A 26,002-nucleotide genomic window follows, 5' to 3' on the forward strand; every position below is an offset into this window, starting at 1 on the left:
GAGACAATGTGAGTAAGGGAATATCTTTTATTGGACCAACTTCTGTTGGTGTTAGAGACAAGATTTCGAGCTACACAGAGCTCTTCTTCAGATCTGATATTTGTCTCTCCAATATCCTGGAACCAACATGGCTACAATACTTTTAACTTGGCTGCCTGTATTTAATTTCGGATATCCATACTACTTTTTCATTTTCTTTTATGCAATGTTGTTGTAGTCATTATCACCTGTGGGAGAAAACTTTTCACAAAGCAGTCACTCTATATCTGACCGCTCAGGCCTTATCCACAAAGGAAACCTTCACAATACATTCAAAAGACAAACTTGGGAGCTCATAACTTTAAACCCATAACTTCGCTAGAAACAAAAAATCACGGACTGGATTTATGGCTTATTACATAAGCCATAAATCTGTAACCCACTAATCCCCCTCCTTGCCCCCACTCCTGATGTCTGGATCAGTATTAACTGGCCACTGCTCCTTGAATGGTCCCTTCAAATGCATGATCTACTATGCTAAACTATCTGCTCCACCTTGTATTTAGCGGTTACACCAAGGCTTTGTCTCCACTGGAACTTCGTTGGCAAAACTTTGGTCATTCAGGGGTGTTTAAAAAATACCTCACACCCCGGGCTACAAAAGTTTTATCGACGAAAAGCTCTGGTGTTAACAGAGCTTTGTTGGCAGGAGTGCTCTCCTGCCAACAAAGCTGCTGCTACACTGCGCGCCTTTTAGCGGCACAGCTGTGCCGGCACACCCATGTCGCTAAAAGCGAGGTAACACAGACAAAACCTGCGTATATTTCCTAGACCTAAAGAAGAGCTCTGTGTAAACTCAAAAGCTCATCTCTCTCACCAACAAAAATTGGTCCAGTAAAAGATATTACCTCACCCACCTGTCACTCTTCCCATTTTCTTGTCATTTTAATAAACCTGAAATAATTTAAATTAAGAAATTGACTTCTAACCTATCATCCTTTAAGCTTTCTACCTTCGCTTTCACTGTGGCTGATGACACAAAATATACAACCAACAGCTATAGGTTCTTGATGTTGCTACAGCTATAGACATGCATGGAAAGGCTGGAATAATTGACATACAGACTTCAGATGTCACACTTTCTTCTACCTCTTATCTTTCACAGTTCTTACATTGCCTGTTACTGACACTTTTATCAAGTTGAGCACTATTGATATTAGAATATCAAGTTCATGTGGGGTCACACTTCTCACAAATGTCAGTTAAAGGAACTTTGCAAGGCTCCGTTTTCTACGCGCTTTCCAAGCAGTCACCATTCTTCCCTATTGTTTGCGATTTACTTTTAAGACTTATCTGAATGTGTATCATAGCAATAGGATGACAACATACAAAGGACCTTAGTTCTGATCATGTATTAAAGGAAGAACAACCCTTGACGTCAGCAAGCAGAAAAACTTGATTTAAATAATTGAGTTTGTGTTTTGCATTTGTACTTTTTAGCTATATTCCTAAAGAAAGCTTGATCCAAATTAGCTGATAACATTAGAACATGTTGATTTGCAACTAAATATAGCTTTTACACTAATTTTGGAATTTCTTTCTTCTAACCAGGAAGATACACAACAGCTATAAACATTTACTTAAGCAAGTATATAGCTAATTTATTCAAAGTCTTAATTTTTACATTTATTATATTATAAAATGGTGAATATGTTTATTTGCTATATAATTTTTATTTGTAATTTACGACAAGTCCTATTCAGAAATTCAAATTCAATTAAAAATTCACAAAAATAGCATTTTAAAATACTTTTAACGAATCGAAAAATCTTAAATGTACTGGTTACATAATAAAAGTTTATTAGAAGGTTTATCAAAACATGTTTTGCATTTTAAATTAACTGATTTATTTTAAAAAAATCGATTTAGTGAATTTAACTCATTGTTTCTAGCTCCCATGTGCTTCAGGTTTTTAGAACGAGTAGATCTTATCTCCTCTCACAGCTAGGTTTTATTTATAGATTAGAAGAGGGAAGCCATTTTCGTTGCTTTTTCAACTTCTTATTTGGTTTCTCAATTTTGAATAAACTAAGTTAGTGAACTGAACTAGCTGAATAAACTGAAATGAAGAAAATATTCTCTCTGCACCTACAGAAGAGGCAACTGCTATCAAAAGCTGGTTTAGCACTTCAGCTAACTCTGTTCAGTGGTTTGACTTTCTTCAAAATGTCAGCAGCAGGCATGTACTGCTTAATATCAGGGTGGATAAAAATCAATTTTTTTTTTAATCTGTTTTTTTTTTTATTTAAATCGGATTTTTTTCATAAAAAGCTTTTTGAGGAAAAAAACCTATCTAAAGATAGTTTTAATTAAGATACATTATAGCTCAAAGATATCTCATCATGGAATAGGGATTATAAATTCTATTTCTATAGCAGGGGACAATATATTCATGTAAAGTTTAAGAAAAGTTTTGTAAATGAGTTCCAATAGTTCATGAATTAGGGACCCAAATCTTATGGGGCTCCAGGGCCTTCTGTATAGATTTAGGTTAATCTTGCTATCTACCCAATGGGGCTCAGTCTAGAAGATACCATAAGAGATGCTTAGTTTTACAGTTCTCAAACTGTGGATTTGTGTTTCCAGAGATAACATGCTTGTTAACAGCAAAAAATGTTTTTTAAATAAATAAATACATACAGGTGAGAAATAACAGACCTCAACACTATTCTCCCTCTGCAAATTTGTGTACACAGAGTCAATCCTTTACCTCTTTAAAACTGGAAAGTTTTAAAAAGTTCAATGAATAGAAGATTGTTGGGGGTGGCATAGATCTGGACAGGGAGAAGATGTCTGGAGATAAATGTGAGAAGGGAGGGACAGTAGAAACAAAAGTGAAACTGTTTGAGCAGCATATTCCAGAAGTCTTGAGGTCTTTTTGAGTGTAAACTTCATTGATTTGAGATCTACCATACCATTCTCTCATTAGAAGGGAAAACCTATAATGGCAGCACGCTGTAAGAGAGACCCAGTTTGGGAATATTTTAATGAAGTTCCTCTACCTGTGAGTAAGACAGGCACGTGTGCAAAATGCAAACAGTGCAACAAAGAAATGCAACGCGTGATTGTCCGAATGAAACAACATCTTGAGAAGTGTTCCTTCTCAGGAGGAAGCTGCGTTGAAGATGATGAAAGGAACATGTCTGAACATGCAGGATCTTCAAGTTGGTAAACTTTTTTATTTCATACGTCTTTCTTAAGGACTGCCTGCTGCACTATTCTTGAATTCTCATGTTTGAGCAAAAAATATAATTGTTACTCTATGGTACTATCATTTTAGATGCAGTTGTGATAAAAAATAAATAGCTGAAATAGGCAGATCTTCCTTTTACAATTTCACCTTTAAAGTAGAACTGAGTCTCAGTGAATGCAATGAGTAATACTAAATGAGCGGTATGGTAATAATAATTAAATAACTGCATTGACTTATTTTGTTTAGGAGAATCCATCCTCAACATACAGGATTCTGAAGACTATCCACCTTCAAAATCACAATCATTTTCTATAGTTTCAGAATTATCTGCCAATGATAGCATTTCAGTCACATCATGTATGTCACATAGCCACAGTATATCACCTGTGGCAAAAAGAAAAGAAAACATCTCCATCATCCAGAAACAACCATAGATAAGTTTGTGATAAGAACCAGCAGATTACAAAAAGAGGTAATTGATTAAAAAAATTGCCCGGTTCGTTTATGCAAAAAACTCTCCTTTCCGTATGATTGAGAACCCACACTTCATTAACATGGTTCAGTCATTAAGACCAGTATACAGTCCACCCAACAGAGCAGATGTCGCAGGCAAATTGCTGGATAAAGGTGTATGAAAGAGAAATTGTGCAGTGTGCAAAAGGTCTAGAGGGTGAAATTGTTAACCTGAGTCTTGATGGGTGGAGCAATGTCCACAATGATCCTGTTGTATGTGCTTGTGTGACAACAGAAGAAGAGAATGTCTTCCTTACAGAAACAATTGACACATCGGGAAATGCACACACAGCAGAATACTTACACGAAGTAGCAGTAAAAGCTATAACACACTGTGAAAAAAAATTCAGCTGTCTCATACGCAGCTTGGTCACAGACAATGCTGAAAATATATCCAAGATGAGAAGAAATTATTTAGAAGAGAGTCCTAAGCTAATTACATACAGTTGCAGTGCTCATTTGATGCACCTCCTAGCCAAAGACTTCAGTGTTCCAGAAATAAAGGCTAACGTTGCTGAAATTGCAAAATACTTCCGTAACAACCACTTTGCAGCAGCTGCTCTGAAAACAGTGGGAGGAACCAAGCTAACTCTACCACAAGACATGTGATGGAACTTAGGTGTGGACCGTTTTGAGCACTATATCAAGAAGTGGCCTCATCTGATAACAGTTTGTGAACAAAATCATGAAAATATAGATGGCACTGTCACAGCCAAAGTTCTCAACATTGGGCTTAAGAGAAATGTTGAACACATGACAAGTACCCTGAAGCCTATTTCTGTAGCCTTAAACAAAATGCAGAGAAATAGCTGTTTTATTGCTGACACTGTTGAAATTTGGAAGGAACTGAGTGAGATCTTAAAGAAAGAAATATGCAATGACAGAGTTAAATTATAAGCATTAAAAAAAAAACGAATGGGACAAGCACCATCTCCAGCTCATTTTCTTGCAGATATTCTCAATGCTCGGTGCCAGGGTCAAACCTTAACTGCTGAAGAAGAGGAGTTTGTTATGACATGGACATCCAGCAATCATCCCTCCATAATGCCAACTATAATAAACTTCAGATCTACAGGTGAACCATTCAAGAAATATAGGTTTGCTGATGACATTTTAAAGAAAGTCACACCAGTGAACTGGTGGAAGTCACTTAAGCACTTCGATTCAGAGACTGTTGAAGTGATAATCGCACTTTTAACAACAGTAGCTTCTTCTGACAGCGTAGAAAGAATATTTTCTTCCTTTGGACTAATTCATTCCAAATTGAGAAATCATTTGGGACCTGAAAAAGCAGAAAAGCTGGTTTTTCTTTTCCAGATGATGAACAAACAGGAAAATGAAGGTGAAGATGACTGAGTTAGCTGCAGAAGCCAATATTTTAAGTTTCTCATGTTGGCCTGGCTGACATAGTCGATTTGATTTTTGTTTTTTTAAATTTCATTTAACTGTTTTAGTTAAAACCAATTTTAACAAACCTGATTTTAAAAAACTTGAATGTTTAACTACATTCAAAAATTCATATGCTTGTTTGCTGTTGAAGAAAAAAATCCAGAATACATAACTTTGTTTTTGTTTTAGTTAAATAAAACAATTTAAATGTCTATCTGGTGATGTTCTCCTCCTAATACACCATGGCAAGAAAATCCTCCAAATATTAACGATTAACCTGTTGAATTGGAGATATTTATGAAGTCATTGGGAGGTGAACTATCTGCTTCAATTACCTTTGGTAAATGAAATCACCAAACAATCATTCATTTTCTGATATAGCTGTAAAACTAATCTGAAAAGTTTTCAAAATAAATCACTTTAAAAATGTGTACCCTCTAAAAATGAAACCTACATCTATCTGTTGAGTTGTGAAGAATATGCACTAAGGTTATAACAACCAACAAGAATGCACGTTTATGCAGAAATCCATGATTAAATCAAGTCTTTCTGACTAGTGATTTAAATCAAATAGATTTAAATCAAATCCACCCTGCTTAATATTTTTTAATTTAATTTAAATTAGATTAGAGTAAATTTAGGCCTTAACATAGGTGGTCATCATTTCAAACAGGTTTATTTTTTAAAGTAAAACTGTATTTAATTTAAATAAAAAAATAAATCAAAGTACCTGTTTTAAATAAAAACTTGTCAAGTTTTTTTGCTTTGTTTTTTTAAATATCAATTTTTATTCACCTTTGCTTGATCTGTTAGGGAATTCAGAACTGCCCACTTTCAGGGAGAAGGATGAAGAATAGTTAAGTAACTTAACAGAAAAATCCAGATAACATGCCTTCAGTAAAGCAGCTCAGCCTCAGCTAAGTTATCCTATATTGCTCAAAACAAACCTACTACGAAACTGAAGAAAAAAAAACAACAATTCGAGAATTTATTCCTCTACTTAAAAGCTCATCCCAACTATGGTTTTTGCTTCTGCTGGCACTGAAATGAAGTTTGTAAGTGACTGAAATCTGTTATTACTTCCTTCCAACCGAGTGTCTGCCTCCCAGTATTGCTTGTAACTTATTATCATCAGTAGGAAAGCAAATACAGACTGCAATAGTAGCATTTCTGTCTTGTGTAAGGCACCCCTCTAATATTGGTTTGGCTTAACGTCCAGCACTGTAAAGTTTGCTACATCAGAAAAATAAGATTGCAGTAGTTATAGTATAAATTCTCTCAGACACAGTGATTTGCCAACTCATCATGGAAACAATACATGAAGGGCATTTTCCCCCTCTCCCAGGGTAATCTCAACCTAGATAAGATAATGATGTTGTTCAAGGAGAATTAAAGGTGATCCTTGATACAAAGCAAAAGAAATGCTCATTGCCTAAGGATTCCATCTAGTGGCATTAAAAGAAGTCTGTACTTTTCTATGTATCTAGATTTATCTAGGTCCTTATATCAGTGCTGCTGCCAAAATGTTTTGAGTAGGATTAGTACAATTTTAAATAGGGTGACCAGATGTCCCAATTTTATAGGGACAGTCCAGATTTTTGGGTCTTTTTCTTATATAGGCTCCTATTACCTCTCACCCCCTGTCCCGATTTTTCACACTTGCTGTTTGGTCACTCTAATTTCAAAGCTTTTTTAGAAGTGAAACAGTATTAAATATGTGTTTCTTCTTAAAGAGAGACTTGGATTAAAAACAGTTTGAAACCAAATATTCTTACCAGATTACTGAACTACATTGTTAAAAATCTAACTTTGTTCTTTATTGTTTAAAGTCTTTATTTACTTTATGAATTTCTCAGATAAACAATGAAAATGATGAGTCATTTTCATGTACTGGTTTTCATGCACTTGGCTGCATTTTTGGGCTGCCAACATTTCACATAACTGATACATTTCAGCTGGTCTAGGGCAGTGGCTCTCAATCGGGGGTCCAAGAGCCTCTGGGGCCACAAGCAGGTTTCAGGGGGTCCACCAAGCAGGGCCAGCATTAGACTTGCTGGGCCCCAGGGCAGAAAGCCAAAGCCCCACCTCATGGGACTGAAGCCCAGGATCCTGAGGCCTGCCACCTGGGGCTGAAACCAAAGCCTGAGCAATTTAGCTTCACGGACCCCCTGGGGAATAATCCTGCTAGTTACCCCCTAATGCCGGCCCTGGCTTTTATAAGCAGAAAAAACAGTTGTGGCACAGTTGGGCCACAGAGTTTTTAATAGCATGTTCAGGGTGGGGCTCAGAAAGAAAAAGGTTGAAAACCCCCAGTCTAGAGTTTTCTCGATATTATAAGAGCAGATCAAATCTAACTCAACAGTGAGTTAGATGTCTGACTCTCTCAAGAGGTTGAATACAAACAATCCTGAGTGTAAACTTCATATAATGCAATTTTCCCCATATATTTTATTTCTCACTCCCAAACATTCAAATATGTAGGCTTTGGAAAGAAAACAGAAGGCCATAGTTGTCAACAGATTTTGGATGCATTAAAACTTGCTTTATATTAGGCTGAGCTGGGCAAAGAACTAACTGTCAGCACATCTTAGAGGTCTGCATGGTGGATTACAATAGAGCAGTGGTTCTCAGATTTTTCTCTCTCTCTCTTTTTTTTTTTTTTTTTTTTTTTTTTTACAGTCACAAAGAATTGAGAGATTCAGGTCATGAGAAGATCTGAATGGGAAGCTGTCTGAGTCACCACAGAGTGAGCTAATGAGATGTGGGAGCTGGGCCTGCTGGTGGAAGTGCTTCTCCCTCCCATTTTAGGAGCCCAGTGAAGCAGTATCTCCCCAACCCTGAAGCTGATCATTGTTTTGACTGGGTCAGGAGCTTTTCTGGCATTGGGTGGGAGGAAGCAGACAAAGCTGGGGTGGAAGAAGCCATGTGATGGGATGAGCCCCTTGCCTAGGCTTCTATTCTGCCCTTATAATCCACGGAGTTTGCTTATTGCCAGCTAGAGGCTTGCAACTAACTTGCTTTCACTAGCTGATTAGCGCTATAATTGGTAGCTCAAGATTCATATTCTTCTGGACAATTTACAACTCAGTGGCAAACCACAAAGATGTCCCTTTAGCTCAGTGGTTCTCAACCTGCAGCCCAGTCAGGACAGAGCTGCAGCCCATGTGACATCCTCAGGGCCATACAGGTAGTATTGGATGTGGCCCACAATGGTAAATAGGTTGAGCACCACTACTTACTTTAGCTATACAAAGTTGGAAGGCTTAACAGTAAGCAGCAATTATTGCCTAACGTAACAAATCTTAAAAAAAAACAAAAAAAAAACGCAGATTTCAGACACCTTTAAAAGAAAGCCTTCACTCAGTGATCACAGCACCAACATTCTCAAGACTTCCCAAGTGTGGCCTGCAATTGTCTAATTGCACCCCTCCCATCTGTGATAGCCGTCTACTATCTTCCCATTCACAACTGCATAATTTCCCTGTAGCAGTTACAAGAATTTATTACATGGAAAAATATTTTTAGCTACTTCTAATGTGATTTAACAACTTGAAATTAGGAAGACAGCCAGCACTATGTGACCACCAAGATGCCCACAGGTCATCAGATGAAAGCCACTGTGGTAGAAAAATTCTTTAACTCAAAACTGACTATGATTAATCTACAAAAAACAATTCTAGAGGTTGAAGAATCACAGCCACTGACATTACTTTATTAATCATCACAGTGAATAAAACTGACGACATTGCCTATCTTTATTGTCTCCATGTGGGGAGACAGAAGAAAAAACAAAACTGAAACAGACTTAGCAAACTGAAAAAAGCATTCATTGGATCTCACATCAAGACAGCCTCTGAAGGCATCATTTAACACCAATTAATGTAATTTATTCTCCTTCAGTTTATTTCTCTTCCATACCAACTATTTAATTAAGTGCTTAAAAATGCAGAGGAAACCCAATACAGTAACTTCTCGCTTAACGTTGCAGTTATGTTCCTGAAAAATGCTACTTTAAACGAAACGATGTGAAGCGAATTCAATTTCCCCATAAGCATGAATGTAAATGGGGGGGGGAGGGGGAAGGACGACTTTTTCGCCAGACAAAAGACTATATATACACACATACGTACACAGTATAAATTTTAAACAAACAATTTAATACTGTACACAGCAATGATGATTATGAAGCTTGGTTGAGGTGGTGGAGTCAGAGGGTGGGATATTTAGCAGGGAATGCCTTACTGCTAAATGATAAACTAGCACTCGGCTGAGCCCTCAAGGGTTAACACATTGTTGTTAATGCAGCTTCAACTCTGCAAGGCAGCACGACTGTAGGGAGGGGAGACAGCATAGCAGAGAGAGACACAGCCACACACCGTGTGTGTGAGAGAGACATGCATTGCCCCTTTAAGTACTCTGACCTCATTCTAAGTACACTGCCTTTTTAAGTAGATCAGCAAGTTGAGACAACAGCTGCTGCCAGCAAGGTCCCTCCCTCCTGGTGTCCCTCTCCTGCTCTGTGGAGATGGAGTAAAGGAGCGGGGGGGGGGGGGGGGGGGGGGGGGGGGGGGGGGCACAGAAGCAGGGCGAGGGGGACACCCTGACATTAGCACCACTCTTCCCTCCACACCCTGCACAGCAAGCAGGAGGCTCTTGCGAGCAGCTCCAAGGCAGAAGGCAGGAGCAGCACATGACAGTGGGGGGAAGGACAGCTGAACTGCCCGGCAATTGATAGCCTGCTGGGTGGCTGCTGTACACAGAACTTAGAGGAGATCATAGCAGGGCTGCTGGTCCACCCTGGTTCCAAGCCACCACCAGCTAGCTCCAATGGGCTGCTCTTTCCGCAAGAAGTGGACAAAGCAGGCAGCTGCCAAACAACATTATAAGGGAGCACTGCGCTACTTTAAACAAGCATGTTCTCTAATAGATCAGCAACGAAACGATGTTAAGTGAGGAGTTACTGTATATGCTACCGCCTTCAAAAATAAGAGGAGCATAATGACTCCTAGTCATCATTAGGACTCCCAAAAACTAACTTTTTAAAAGAAAAGGAGTACTTATGGCACCTTAGAGACTAGTCTCCTTTTCTTTTTGCGAATACAGACTAACACGGCTGCTACTCTGAAACCTAACTTTTTAAAGATATGATTAGAAATACAGTAAGTATTTCTCATTTCATAAAATGTAAAAAGATATTTATCTATGGCAGTGCACCCATTTCCACACTAAACAAGTCAAAGGTAACTATGTGAATATGAAAACTTGTCCACATTTCACCTTTGCATGATTACCAGTATACAGCCTCATCGTAAAAGGAAAACATGACTGGTCTCACATATTTAATTCTGTATGTGAAAAAGTTAATTTTCAAGTGGATTTATCTTTTTTTGTTGCTTTTACTCACTCCAAATTTAGCACAAACCTAAACAGTGATATCAAAGTCTTAATTTTAGCAGCCTCCAAAGCTTCTAACTCATGCTTCCTTCCACGACATCCCTCCACCAACACCTCTTTTTAAAATACGAATAAACTGGAATAAAGGATGTAAACTATGTGTTGCATTGTGCAATATATATTATATGCAAACACACAAATGCAACTCAGTTAGAATTGCAGATGGCTCTGCAGTTCAATATATTAGATTAACGATGCTTATCTAAAGGTCCTTAACTGTACAGAAAAGTCTGGTTATCACATCCACACTTTCAAAAGGTGAGTAAAACTTACAGGCAACTTGAGCTTCAGTTGGTTTGAACAACTGCCGAGTATCTCAGCTTTTAAGTGACAAATTTATGCTGTACACTACTGTTAACATTGATCAAAATGTGCATTTTGGGGGGCCAATGTAAATCTTAAAATCACATTATCTGCAGTTTTTGGTAAATGATGTAACCACCAATACCTTTAAGCCAGCTGAATTCCGGCAAGAGGTGACAGAGTACAGTAGATGCTTGTCTGCAGCAACACCTTGTAAGAGCAATCGCCACTTATGAGCAACATTTCCCCTGGGAACATTTTCCTTACCGAGAATTGTCCACTCAGTAACAACAACATAGCAGCCACATACAACCAACATTTGTGACATCACACCAGGGGCAGAGTTTGGGGGAGCGTGGGGCATATAGGGGCATGGCCTCCCCAAACTGCATCTTCCCACCCCTCTCCCAACCCTGGCCCTGAGTGCAGCTCCAAGGCACACAGCGCAGTCCACTTGCCCTGCCTGACAGAGCCTGTGGGGAGAGCATGTGAAGGGGGGAGTTTGGGGAGAGGGTCTAGAAGAGTGATTTTTCGGGGGAGGGGAGAGATGGGGTTGAGGAAGCAGCAGAGGCACAGCTGGAAGGTTTCTTCCTCCCTTCCTCAGCATCTGGCTTGCAAGTGGCGGGGGGAGACTCTGGGGGAGTTGCTATTTTAGAGTGGGGAGTATCTCGGCTGCTGGCAGCAGGGTGCGGGTGTGCTGTTTTGCAGCAGGAGGTCGGACGACCCTCTTCCCCAGGCCACTGACCTGTCCCCTTCTCCCCTCTGTCTCCGCTGTCCATGCTAGGAGCCATCACGCCCCTCCACTGCAGGCTGTGCACAGTGCCCTCCCCAGCCAGCCAGCCCGCCGTCACCAGGGTGGAGCATGAAGCTGCCAGTGGGAGCATCCTCAGCCTGTACTCTGCAGCCAGGCTCACTCAGTCATTTTGCTGACTGGGGAATCCCCTGACCCATTCACCCCAACTATCTCATCCCTTCCAAAACACCCTTAATAGTTCATATACCACAGCCCACCCCATGCCTTCCACCACCTCATGAGCCATCATTAGCAGGAGCCATCTTGGACCAAACTGGTCTCAGTGTCGCCCCACTCACCCCCCTGTCCCAGGGGCAGGGCTTGGATTCTCTGGGACTGAACCCCTGCTCTGACTGGGGTAACAGGTTCTGTCTCCTTTCTCTGCCCCCCCAATCTCTCCCCAGCTGGAGGGGGCACTCTCCCACCTGCTGCAGGAGAACCAGGCCCTGCGGGCTGAGCTCGCGCTGTGGCAGTCCCAGGGCTGAGTGGAATGTGATATGCCTGCCATCAAGGGACCGCAGCCACACCCCCAACCAGAGCACCTGGGGGGCAGAGGTCAGGGGGACCTTTCTTATGGTGAGGAGGGGACTTGAAGTTTTGGCTCGATTTGAGGGGTGCGGTGAAGGCTTTTGCAGCTGGCTCTATAAGGGAAGGGGTGCTGAGCATCAATGGGGTGTGCTGCCTTTGGTGTACTGTACTGTTTTACGTATCAGAAAAAGCAGGCTGGTCAGACAACACTTCCCATGATAGGAACAGCCACTTAGGAGCAACATAGCAAAAGGACTCCGATACGTCACTACTAATGAGCATCTACTGCAATAAAATCAATTCATACAATATGTGAACATTTATGTGGATTGACTGATCAGCTTTATTTATTTTTTAATCAACAGTATCTAGTAGGAGTACAATGGCTCAGTTTGAAGATACTAAGTAACAAGAGTCTCATGGGATTCTAAAAACCTGAGGAAATCGGTGCAATTTAAATGAGATAAAGATAGCAATTATAGTAGAGATGGAAAAAACTGTTTAATCCAACACACTGAAAGGTTAAACATAAAAACAGAGTTTAAGCCACTTTGAAAATATACCTGTCAAGAAAACGTTCAAAGAGCCTCCACTAAGAATGTCATCCCGCCAACATTTATATTTCCAAGGCAGAAATCCCTTTGATTTGTTAGATTTTTTTTGTTTATTTAACAAACAGTGAAGCCCTTTAAAGTGAGAAACCAGCAGATTAGTCTAGTACAAGACATACTGCAAGCTCACACTGAGCAAGTTTTCCAACATAATTTTGCCAAAAGTACCACTTCTGACTGGTAGCATTTTCAGACAGAAGTTGAGCAGAAGTTTTGCAGATTCAGTAAAGCTATGAATGAACACATTTCACGTATGTGCCCACCCAAATTTGGAGCAGAGAACTGGACACTTAGTTCCCTTCCAAGTTTTGCTGTCATTTGGAAGGAGATCAGGTATCTACTCTCAATTTTGGAATTAATGACCGCATGTTTTAAATGCAAAAAAATAAAAAAAATAAAAAAAAAATCACTTCTAGAACTAAATTACATTTTCAAATTTAATTCAGTGCCACAAGTTAATTGCAATTCAACTGTACTTTATTTCTTGTACTTTCACTATCCTTGCCAAAAAAACAAACCAAAAAAAAAACCACCAAGAAAAACAACCACACTTAAGAAATTACTAGTTATAACCCTCGCATTTCTCTATTAATCTGAAAGTCGAATGTATTTCTCTTCTTACCTCCAGCAGAAAGGATAATTGTGCTTGAAAGTACTGGTGTGAACCAGTCTACCTTGTTCTTTCAGAGCTTTGATGATGTTCTTATCTGCATCCTAAAAAGAAAAAAAAAAGTTTTCTGAGCAGAACGTTGAAAATTCCCTATAATAGTTAATTCATGGTTGGGTCCTCAATTAAAAAAAAAATAAAATAAAGAAAAATCAATATTTACATGCTATGATGTGAAACAACAATGTTATGGCTGCAGAATTTGTAAATTCTTAATTACTGTGGAGGTACCATAACAACTACTCTAATATTCTTGAAAGAGAACATGCTCCTCAAACTGGGATGCATACCTGCAATTCTAAACTTCACCTTATTTTTGTGCGTGTACATTATAACTTTCTTTACAAATCAGAAATATTTAAGCATACCCAACACCAGCCAGACGCACAAATTCAGTTATGTTTTCAGCCATGCTGTTCTGGTACCATAACATTAAGTCTTTTGGCATGTATCGATGCAATTGCTTCAAACCTGATCTTTGAACCTCTTCACGAAATTTGTACTACTTTATAGTGTGAAACTGATGTGGAATGATTCTAAATTTAGATGTGAAGGCCTAGAAACCAATAGAAGACATTTTATCTTTTATAACACCTCACCAACTGAACCTTTATTATTAGATTGAACAGTTGTATTTAATTCAGGCCCAAAATCGGAGCAGCAACAGATATTCAAAGAAAGCCTGCTGGATTAGTTAATTGCTACAAAATACTCCTTTGATTAAAAAAAAAGTGCTAGGAAGTTTGATAGAACAGTGCTCCCACAGTGAAAAGACAATTCAATATCATGAAAACATTTTTAAAAGCACTGAACTCTGGCTTACAGTAACAGTATCCTAAACATGAGAAGCTCCATATTTCCTATTTATCTTACTGCCTTATACATATTAGATGGCAACTGGAAAATATTTCAATTTGTGTGCATCATCCTGTATGTGCATCATGGGTTTAAGCTTTACAGTTTTCATACCATTTCCCCCCCCCCCTTTTTTTAATGTGTTTAGCTATCAATATTATGAGTGGGAGATCCTTATTTAAAAAACAAAACAAAACTTGATTCTTCCCATGACAGGCATATTGAGCAGGCACTAGAGTACACTCTCCTTTCCTTTTTCTAAGACTTACATCATTGTTAACATATCAAGTTACTTATTTGCCTAACATCGTAATGAACATTTTGTGTACTGACAGCACACAAGAAATCCATATTTCTCTGTTTCAGAGGAGCAACCGTGTTAGTCTGTATTCACAAAAAGAAAAGGAGTACTTATGGCACCTTAGAGACTAACAAATTTATTTCTCTGTTGTAGTCCCAACTGGAGAAGGATAACCTTTTTTAATACACGTCTTTGTAACATGGCCATCAAAAACATACTGAAGACAAAACCACCAGGGAGAGAAAAATGAGTTTCTACCACATGTAAATGCTAGATCAAACTAAAAACAAAAAAAACAAAAAAAACTTTACTATTCCCCCAAGTCCACCAACCTTCACATATTGTCCAGCAAAATCTATCACTTCTGCTGTGAAGCAGCCTGAAGCATCAACAGGACAAACTGGAACAGAATCTTTCTGAATAATATTAAAATCCATGCAGACTCTGTAGTCATCCTAAAAGAGAAGTACAAAATATGTTATTCCTAAATGTAGCTTTCAAAAGTCAAGATCTAGGAAAAGGGACTAAAAATTGAATATAAAGCTACTTCATAATTAGACGAAAAACAAACTAACAGTCAAATAATCCCAAAAAACACTTTTGAAAGCATTTTTAAGCAATATACTTTATCCATCAAGATGAAAAGAATGATGTAGGGCACACTTGTTCCTTACCACTTAGGGTTGTGCCAGTTTCCTAGTGAAGGGAACAAGTTTGTTCTATTTTACAGCCTCTGCCCATCATTTGAAAGTAAAGGGCTGGGGGAATACACTTCATGCTACTGTATGAATTAAGAGGGTACACTGAAGTTGTGGTATCTCCTTAAAGCACATGCCTGTAATTCTGTTTCTCAGAAGGCACGTAGTTTTAAGAGATGTCCACTCCTAGGTCCAGGCTCTCCACATTTAACTGATATGATTTCCCCCAAGGCTTCAGTTCTCAAGCTTTTTAATAAATAAAACTAAGCAGCAAACACATCAAATACTCTCATGCTTTAAGTGGGGGCGGGAGGGGAGGTGGACAGGACAGTTAGAGTACTCATCCCAAACAGCAGCCAAACCTGAAACCGTCACCGAATTAAAACATAAGTGTTGCTTTCCTAATGGAGTTGGAAAGTACATTTTTGACACAAAAGGCACAGCAGCACAGAAAAAAAAGTTAGCAATTAAAACTCTCACATCATCTTCAGGAGGAAACAGGAAGAAACCATAGCATCATTTTATTTTCTTGAAAAGCAAGGCTTTGTACATGCAAAGGTCAGAACCGTGCTATAGGTGAGGTCCCCCTTTGACACTTGAAGGCTATTGCATTTTCTCTGACCAAAGTAGGCATGGACTCTGGGTTTGAGAAACCACTATTGACAAAGTTCATTAGATATGGTTGTAGCTGAACTGGTGCTGAACATGGTCAGCCCTTCTTTACACTTGCTGCTAAGACCTTCCTTAGATGCAATCTTTGTCAGCAGCAATTCTGTTTTGTAGCACAGACAAAGCCCTTATTATCAAATCATGCTACAGAACAGCTTCTATTTGTTTGGCTAGCACAGCTATTATATCCTTGTCCATATTGGTCAGGGAAGTCATGCTACAATCAAGTGTTATGGTACAGGATGAAATGGTGAAGCTCACTCACAATGAGCACGAAATCAACTGTCACAAGGACTAAAGCTTTACATGTAAAAAAACACCCTCAGGTTGCAGCGATCAATTGGCTCTGATGACACAACTGACTTTCTCCTCCTCTGCCTACTACGTGTACAGTATCTATCTGGCCTCATCTGTGTTATTTAGCTCATTGGGTTATTCGACCCATTCCTTGGTTAGTCTTCCATTATCATTACATGTAGCAGGCAGATTGTGGTGTTAGTGTAACCCAAATGAAAAAACAAAGCAAGAACTGGAGTTACCACAATAGGGCTAATATCATGAGCAGTAAAAGGCTTTGGGGAAAGAGCCAATGCAGAGCACATCAAAGCCTAGCATACTGACATCTGTCCTATATATGACTATGACCCCTCAGCATTATAGGATCTGGACCAAGAGGTGACACTGTGGTATTTGCATCATCAGTGCAGCCCACAAATGATATAACAACCTAATTACTCCAGTTTTCAACTGCTGGGTGCCTTGACTCTGAACAACTCAGACTTGAAGCTTTCCAGACTGATCTACCATTTGATTAGTGAAAACTTACTTGGGTGAGTGTGCCTGAATTCAGGCACAGGTATCAGAGTTGCAATGACAGCAAGCTCCATAAGAAAACAAGTAAGGCAGTGATCATGTATGTCCATGACGGATATATTTATGTCCACACTGGGGACACAGACATACAGAAAGATTAAAAAAGCAAAATGAAACAGAAGTTAGAAAAGAAATCTATATTGAAAAAGTTTAGTTTCCTTCTTTGAAAAAAATTACAAAGAAAATTACTGAAAAAAGTTACGGAAAACTTAGAACTAAAAGCTAAAATTCAACTAAAATAAAGGTTGTGATGCAACAACCATGATTCTGTATCATCTCAATAACAAGCCCATATCATTCAGTGGCAAGGCATTTAGCAGCATTGTAACATCTGCCATTCAAAGCATGGAACCAGGTATGGGGCTGGTATTAACACCTACGTAATAAACAGCTGGATGGGGGCAAACCCTGGTTATACAATGCAGAAGATCTGCTATATAGCTAGCAGAAAAATAAAAACTCAAAACCACGTATGTGACTGTAGATGAAGAACTGTCTAGGCTGCTAAATTTTAGTAGCATGTACTTTCAGATAAACAAAGATCAGAAACTTAATGCAAGATTTATGCAGGCTGGTCTTGTTTTCTGATCTATGTTCTTTTTGAATTGTGTGATATTTAGTTTCATGAGCTGGATAATTGTGAGCTAGTTGGTGACATATTAGCTCAAATTGGGGGGAAGACAGTACGCAAACTGGTCTTGGACTAAGAAGTATTCTAGAACTAACTGCATCTTCTTTTACCCTTTAAATTTTGGTTAAGAATCCTGTGACTGTATAGATCATTGTTGCAAACAAGGTCCTATAGTTGCACCTAATCTGTACAAAGGAGGTCAAGTAAGGTGTCTATGGAAAGGTTGTAATTTGCTAGTTATGATTATGCTGTCTATATGTGTGTATCATTTTTGTATCTGAAGTTATGAATATTGGCTATGCACTTGTATCTCAATGTGTTTAATTATATCTATGTAGCATCAGTGAAGCATTTGGTCGGCTTCTTGAGAAAGGACTATTCTGAGTAAGTTCCCAATCAAGAAACACTTAACTGACAATGGATTTTGGTAGATGCCAATCCACATTTGAGCTTTCCTGAGAACGTTCAAACTAACATGTAAACAATAGTGGCGGCCTGCAAAAAGCTGAATCATTCATGGACATGTGACTTGCCCAGGTGGTTACAATCTCCATCTTGTTGCTGTGATTTTGCACAGGAAAACAAAGGGGTTTCCGCTCATAAGAAAGAGAATATAAAAGGCCCAGGAAGCCTCTCCATTTTGCCTTCAGCTGGCTCAAGAGATGGCCTCTCCATCCCCAAGAGATGCCTGGAAGAATCTGGAACAAAGGACAGTAACTACCGAGGTCTGAGTGATTGCTGGACCCAGACTAGGAAGGAGTCCAGTCTGTGAAAGAAGCTTATTGGAACATCTCTGGGGGTGAGATTTCATCTGTAATCAGTTCTTAATGTATTAAGCTTAGACTTGCCTGTTTTGTTTTATTTTGCTTGGTAACTTACTTTGTTCTGTCTATTACTTGGAACCACTTAAATCCTACTTTTTATATTTAATAAATTCACTTTTGCTTATTAATTAACCCAGAGTATGTAAGTAATACCTGGGGGAGCAAACAGCTGTCCATATCTCTCTATCAGTGTTATAGAGGGTGGACAATTTATCAGTTTACCCCGTATAAGCTTTATACAGAGTAAAACGGATTCATTTGGGGTTTGGATCCCATTGGGAGCTGGGTGTCTGGGTGCTAGAGACAGGAGCACTTGTTAAGCCATTTTCAGTTAAGTCTGCAGCTTTGGGGGCGTGGGTCAGACCCTGGGACTGTGTTGCAGCAGATTAGCATATCTGGCTCAACAAGACAGGGTTCTGGAGGCCCAAACGGGCAGAAAAAACGGGCTCGGAGGTAGTCTCGGCACATCAGGTGACAGTCCCAAAGGGGTTTCTGGGACCGAACCCATTACAGTGGCATAGTCGGCAGTATCCGAACCTGTGCGGGGAACCCCAATGGATTACTGTGACCACTGTAATCATACTGAAGCCACATTTTACTTCATTACGCATGCTTGCCTCAAGGGACTTCTCTTTATTCAGAGACAGTACACTAGGTAACAGAACAAGCAGTGAGTGGTTAAGATGTTTAAATATTTCATGGAAGGTGGGATTCTCCTCTTTTCCCCCCACGCTCCCACTTTTCTCTCTTCCCCCTCCCTTGTTGCTACTAATATACCCCTTCTTCCCGCCCCAACGCCAGTGTCATTCACTTCACTTCCTAATACAAAAAAAGTAAATGAAGTGACAGAGAGGAAACTGAACTACAAAACATGCTCATCAGAACCAAGGTCACATGGCTTTTTAGGCGGTCTCTCTCCTCTACCTGTTTTTCTCTTTAATTAAACTGAAAGCTTTTTCAGGAGAAGGATCGTATTTCTCCTATGTGTTTGAACAGCACTTAGTTTATTGGAGCCCTGATCCTAACCGTCTCCTTTAGGAGCTAGTGCTTTTTTGAACTAACTGGAGGGGATGAGGTGAAATGCAGAGATGCCCAAGAAGAAAAGGTTCCAACATTCACATCAAATGTGTTATTTAACAATGTGCTACATAAATTCCTTCTGAAGACAAAATATCCATGTATTCAGAAATCAATTTGCTATATCATGAAGTTGTCTACTCTATAGGCAAGTAACAGAAAATTTGGCCTGTGGAGTTAGAGCCATATCACAACATATGCACTATTTGCTATGCATTAAACTGATAGTATCTCTTAAAAACTTTGATTTTAACAGACTGCTAATTATTTCATAGCAGACAGCTTTTTCTCTAAGTTAATTTACATTTTACTGCTTAGTCCTTGTGTACTAACAACGGTATCAAGTTCTGTGAAATTTTCAAACTTCTTTTTTTACACTAACACTCCCTGTGTGGGTTCATCACTTTTCAGTTAACACTTGATCCTGAGTCTGCTTTTATTTGTAGATATGGTGAGGCAATTGTCAAATTAAGGAAATTGTGAACCTTCTGTGCCTCTCTAACCAGTTTATTCTACTCATGTAATTAAAAGTAAAAAGCAGGAGGTTTTCCTCAGTAATATTTGGACAAGAATTTTCATCTTGACAACATGAAATAAAGCATAGGAATATACACATTCTTCAAAAGAAGACAACTAAATAGGATGTCACTGAGGCCAAAAAAAAAAAAACAAGATTCAAAAAAGGATTGGACATTTAGATGGATAACAAGAACATCCTGAGTGGCAGTATACCAACATATAATTGGCAAGAGAGCATATATTTAATGCTTCAGGAATTAAACCAATTTCTAACTACCAGAGGTTAGGAAATATCTCACATCTTCCTTGGAGGCATCTGTTGCTTGCCACTCAGACAGGATAGCAGATTAAGCGGACCACAGGTCTGATCAAGTATGGTAATTCCTGGGTTTACAAAGGCCAACTGATTAACTCTTAAGAGAATCTGTCCAACTTTTCTAGACTTCAATATCTCAAGCAAATTGGGGAAAGGAAAAGGAAATAAAACATCCTTAAAAAAAAAAAAAAAAAATAAAAAAAAAAAAAAAAGGCCATTGTGCAAAAAATCCTTTTAGCCCAAAGGGACAGAGAAGACACAGAAGCAGGTTAAGTACTTTTTTATGCTCAACGCAGATAAATTAACAAATGATCATGTTGAAAGGCATAACGTGCTGAACAACAGTCCTGATATTTGTCCAATTTATGAATTAGAACAGTTGGTCCCTACTTAGCAGTAGAATACTCAATTCTTCTTTGTCATGAAGCTGGCGTTTCTCGATCTTCAGGGAAGAGAAGGAGCTAGAGCACTCAGATGCTACAGGCATGGACGTTTTATGAATAGTAAAGATAACAGGAATGGACATCTAAACTATCTCCCCACTGGTGTGCAAGTAAAGGGCAACTGCAGCTACAAAGAGAAGTTTGAGAATTCACCAGAATGCATGCAATGCTTTAAAAGCAACTGATTACCCTTCTTGGCCTGCAGAGAGTCAGTATTGCGTATCTGTAAGGGCCCTTGGAGGCCATGGGAATGTGCTCCAAGTCAAACATATAATAAAAGTTAGTTTTTACTTACAGCACCAAAGTAAGGAGCCTGATGTACAACTCCTGTACCTTCTTCCTCCTTCACATAGTTGTCTGTGACCACAGTAAAAGCACCATTGTTTTTACACTGCAACACACAAAATATTGAAGTATTATATTCTTTTAAGACATACAGGAAAGTAGCATTTTTCAAAAGGATTGGAAAATGTACATTTAACAGGTCAACCTTTAAATCAAAAAGCTACAATAACTAGAACTATATTTTAGTTTGCTTTATGCATAGGTATAATTAATTATCTGACATTTCTAATCACTTATCTCAGCTAAAATGCAAAGCCAATCCATTCTTTTTACACAGCACGAAGAGTGTAAGACTAAATCTAAGACTTCTGTTGACAACTTCATAAAGTTGACTAATCTATATGCTTGCACTGATCCAATCTCATGCTTAAGAGACTACAAATTAACAGGATCCTATAAACAAAATACATAACAAAAAAAGTCTCCAGCCATTTATAGACCTATATATACACACATATATATAATTATTTATAAACAAAGAAGCTTCTGCATCTCCATTGTTTCTTATTACCATAAAAATAGGAGGGGTTGCCACTAAATATTTTAAGTCAGCTGACAGGTTGATAAGCACTAAAGAAAGCATGAAGGTAAAAGTTTGGGATGACATTTAACATTAAGTTTTAACTTTAATAGTGGAAGAAAATCGTGAAGGATAATGGAACCAATTATCTGCCATCTGTTCAGCATTCCGATAATTAAGAGTAATGAGCTATTTTCATATCCCTCACATAATTTAAAAGTAACTTAAAATGAACTATCCTTGTGATCACAATTGAAGCAATGATTTGTCACAGTATTAAGTTTTATCTTGGTCTGAAGAGAGATTTTTGAGAGTAAGGAAGCAATTCTGAAAAAAGCTGGAGTACACATATCAACTAATAAGGAATACAGCAAAAGCTTTTTTTATCTGGCATGTTGGGGAAATGGGGGGTGCCAGTAACTGAAAAATTTTGGTTAACTAAGAGGGAAGGAGTTTGGGTGCAGGGCTGGGTGTTGGGGCATGGGAGGGAGTGCAGGGTGTGGGAGGGGGTTTGGGTGCAGGAGGGGGTTCGGGGCAGGGGTGCCAGATCCAGGGGGTGCTCATCTCGGGCAGCTCCCCGCAAGCAGTGACCTGTCCCTGCTGTTACTAGGCGGAGGAGCAGCTAGGCAGCTCTGCACGCTACTCCCGCCCCACGCGCTGGCTCCGCAGCTCCCTTTGGCCAGGAACTGCAGCTAATGGGAGATGCGGGGTGGCGCCTGTGGGCAGAGGCAGCGCGCAGACCCACCTAGCTCTGCTGTTCCTAGGCGGAGGCATGGACAGGTCACTGCTTGCAGGGAGCCACCCAAGGTGTGCGCCCCCCGGATGCAGCAGCCTGAAACCCCTCCCATGCCACAACCCGATCCCCCCTCCCACACTCTGAACCCCTCATGGCCGTTCCTCCGACTAGGAGCAGCAGGGACATGTTGCTGCTTCCAGGGAGCCACGTGGAGCCAGGTAGGGAGTCTGCTGGCCCTGCACCAACCGGATTTTCTATGAAGATTAGAAATGCCGGTTTATAGAGCTTTCCAGCTGATACAGGGCCAGATAACACAGCTTTTACTGTATTGAGATGCAGAGAGGCTACCATACAACCTTCCAACAAGTTAGTGTAGAGCCTATCTTTACACCCTACAGTCCAGTTAATAGCTACAACTGTGATTCTCACCTTCTTCCAAAAATAGGTCTGCTCTCTATTGAGTTGATGAACTCCTTTTACCTCTGCTGACTTCAGGAATTGTCTGCATACACCAACTATTCTTTTATGTAAAGTAATTATGTATCAGCAGTTCAGTACTTTAACATTTGCATCATTCAGTCAAGTTCTATCAAGATGCTTATACACCGATTCTATTCTCCATAACTCATTTCTATAGGCCCATGATGTGTATTAAACTATGTTCTTAGTACAGTAAAATATGTACTCCTGCTTTAAGTGCAGCATAACAAGACATCCATAAAGACTGGAAAGGCAAAAATGAAACAGTTACAGCAATATAGGGTCTTAATACTCCACATGAAAAAGCACAAAGAACCTCCAAGTTCAATGTCACCATAATTCCACTTCTGAATACGGAAGTTATGGTTTTAGAAGGCAGAGAATGAGGATGCTGGCTGCAACTGAGCAGAGCTAGGTCATAGACACTGGGGGAATACTGACTGTTCAATAAAGAGTCCTCTGAAAACCTAAGTCATCCCTGCTCTCAACCTTCATCACCACCAGGTTGTGTACTGTGTACTTATATGAAGTATAAGCATAAAGGACATAAGAAAGAAAGGTAAAAACAGAAGCAGCCAACTTTCTGGCAAAGTGACAGTGCTCTCTGTTGCAAAGCATGAGATGAGAGTATAGCCATGTTAATGTAATAAGGGACAATGAGTTTGTTTGTGGAAATACAGGCCTGAGATTTAACTTGCTTGGTATTTTGCCTATTTTCCCCACAACATCTTGACAGTTGGGATTTTATTTAACATATAGCCAGCATTATCACTAAATCCAGCCAAAGTATGGGTCTTAAAATAAATGAAAGCAAATTCTTAAAGCACAATATTCATTTTGCCATCATATCAATGGGAAATATTGATCAAAATGTACAACTATTTAAAATTGCAGTCTCTTGGTTTTAACATTGTCATTTAGTTCTGTGGCTAAACACAAGACTGAATTATCTTACCTTAATAAAATATTCAAATAGTGGTTTATATTTCTTGCCTTTAAGATTAATGCCAGGAAACCTATGTAGAAAAAGATTTATATGTACACACATTAACACACTGTAAATTCCACTAGTTACCTTATAAAGACTAAATCTAGAAGTACCATTTTTCTCTTTTTAAATATTTTTCATACTGAAATCTGATATGAGGAAAAGCACTTGTTTTCCAAATAGTTTGCTTCCTACTTCTACCTTTATTTGTCAACTTTAATACTGAATGAAAGCGGAGATATTTGTTAACGATCCCCACAATAAAGTACACATTTATAAATTAATGCAGGAGCAAAGCATAAATCAGTAACCCACTTCATAAGAAGTTATGATAGGACCGTCAGGAAATAAAAAAGAATAAACTGGTTATAGTGGAGCTCTGTAGTATAAGCAGAGTGTCTACTGGTATTTACAATAATGAATAAAACTAAGTAAACATTGGCCCCAAATTACTAAGTCTAGAACTCCAAGCTCAGACATGTAGTCTCCTGAAAACATCAGAAGGGGATGAGAACTTAGAGCTCTAAAAAAGGACTGAAACAATTCATGTCCCAAGCTTCAAAGAGATGATTAGTTCTGAGACGAAAAAAACAATTTTAACATGCTGGAACATGGAACAGAAAACATGAAGGTGTGAACTATACAGGTGAAGAGCAGTGTAACACACAGGGAGGAAAATCTGGGAAACTAATAAATCTTCCACGATTAAAAAATATCCATAAATACTAAAGAGCCAATATATAAGAGACAGATGCATAACTTTCTTAAGCTTTTTCTAGGGAACTGCAGGAAAACAAATTATGTATGCTCCACTTCTGTTTTAAATGTATTTTCATTCTCAAAAAGATGTAAATGTTATAAAAAATGTAATTGTTTTGTAAAAAGGGATAAAATAACTGGCTTTATCTAGGTGCAGGAAGTTTCCAGTTCTTGGAAGATACCCAAGAGTGGATAGGATATCACTGCAAAAGGAAAGGTAAGGATGGGTGGGAAGAGAGGGAGCATAAATGTTTTTGTCATACTGTATGCCTTTTATAAAAATTATATTTTCTGCTGAAGAGCGCTAAAAAAGGTAAATCTGTTTACAGCACCTTTTTGAATTATGAAGTTTTATTTTCTATTTTAAACTGTATTGGGAGGAATAAAACAAATAAGTCCTTACAAATGCGTGCTGACACTAGCTTTACAAGCAGAAGAGGTAGACTACCATATGGGAAGGATACTGGGTTGCTGAAGACAAATTTTTTTCCTACTCTGGCTTCCAAATATATTGTGTTTATAACCTTTTCCTTAGCTACAGTAAACCCAGATGCAGTTTCTACTCTGCCAAAAACTTCCATCCAAGCCTAATTTGCAGTTACAGATGTCAAACCCCTTGACAGGCTGTAGCCGGATGTACATAAAAAGACATTCATGCGTGAAACCTATCTCCTAAGAAAGCAGTCTTGGATTCTGCAGTTATCTAACTTCTTGCAATAGTTCATTACTTATTTATAAAAAATGGAAGTTTAAAAAAGTGTGCAATAATTCATGTACTTGCCTGTCAAGTATCACATAATCACTTTCAGATTTGTACAGTGCTACCAGCCTGGCTTCCATCAAAATATAAATCTTCCCTGTGGCACTATCTAAAAGGAAAAAAAAAAAGAAAAAAAAACAAATGAATACTCTACTTTTGTACCATTACAAAAGCTTCCATTTCACACAAGAGCAATAGAGACATCAGGTCTAAAACTACCCAGAATAATTCTGCTTACTAGACTCAAATTTTCTATTTTTCCCGAAAGATACATTTATACCCGTTTGATATAAATGCATTGCAAAGAGCTAAAATTTAGACAACACACTCTTGACATCAGCATTCACACAGACTCCCTGAATTGTAGAGGTGACGCTTTCAGGACCTGACCTGCTGAATTGCCTTTTAGCAGCCTTTGCATTGAAATGCCATGGCTGCCTTAACAGATAGTTTGCCCACTGTTCTTTCTGGCAAGGGAAGGCAACCAGACAGGTGCAGCCCAGGCAGGTAAAACAGAGGGAAAAAACACTGAGCTAAACTATAATAAATTAAACAAGAGCTGCAAGAATTAGTGGATCAGTGCTTTACATAACAATCACACTCTATCCCATTTTGCTGTGTTTCTGAGATTTACTATAACATCATGAAATTACTCTTAGCTCCTTTTTTCTTGGATTTAAAAAAAGGAAGGTAAATAGGAAGCTTTAAATAATCGAAG

The 26,002-nt window shown here is 38.9% G+C and overlaps 1 protein-coding gene across 3 annotated transcripts in view; it reads right to left on the bottom strand.

The window, feature by feature from the left end:
* IARS1 (isoleucyl-tRNA synthetase 1) overlaps positions 1-26,002 on the bottom strand; it is a 180,292-nt gene that overhangs the window by 118,326 nt on the left and 35,964 nt on the right. For all 3 annotated transcript variants that reach the window (XM_037903463.2, XM_007055580.4, XM_037903462.2), the window contains 5 exons: positions 25,306-25,393; positions 23,733-23,793; positions 20,992-21,087; positions 14,979-15,101; positions 13,446-13,537 (listed from right to left, as the gene is read on the bottom strand). In XM_037903463.2, coding sequence (XP_037759391.1) covers positions 13,446-13,537; positions 14,979-15,101; positions 20,992-21,087; positions 23,733-23,793; positions 25,306-25,393 — 460 coding nt within the window. The remainder of the gene's footprint in view (positions 1-13,445; positions 13,538-14,978; positions 15,102-20,991; positions 21,088-23,732; positions 23,794-25,305; positions 25,394-26,002) is intronic.

Source organism: Chelonia mydas, chromosome 7, assembly GCF_015237465.2.
Source record: "Chelonia mydas isolate rCheMyd1 chromosome 7, rCheMyd1.pri.v2, whole genome shotgun sequence".
NCBI classification, from domain to species: Eukaryota; Metazoa; Chordata; order Testudines; family Cheloniidae; genus Chelonia; species Chelonia mydas.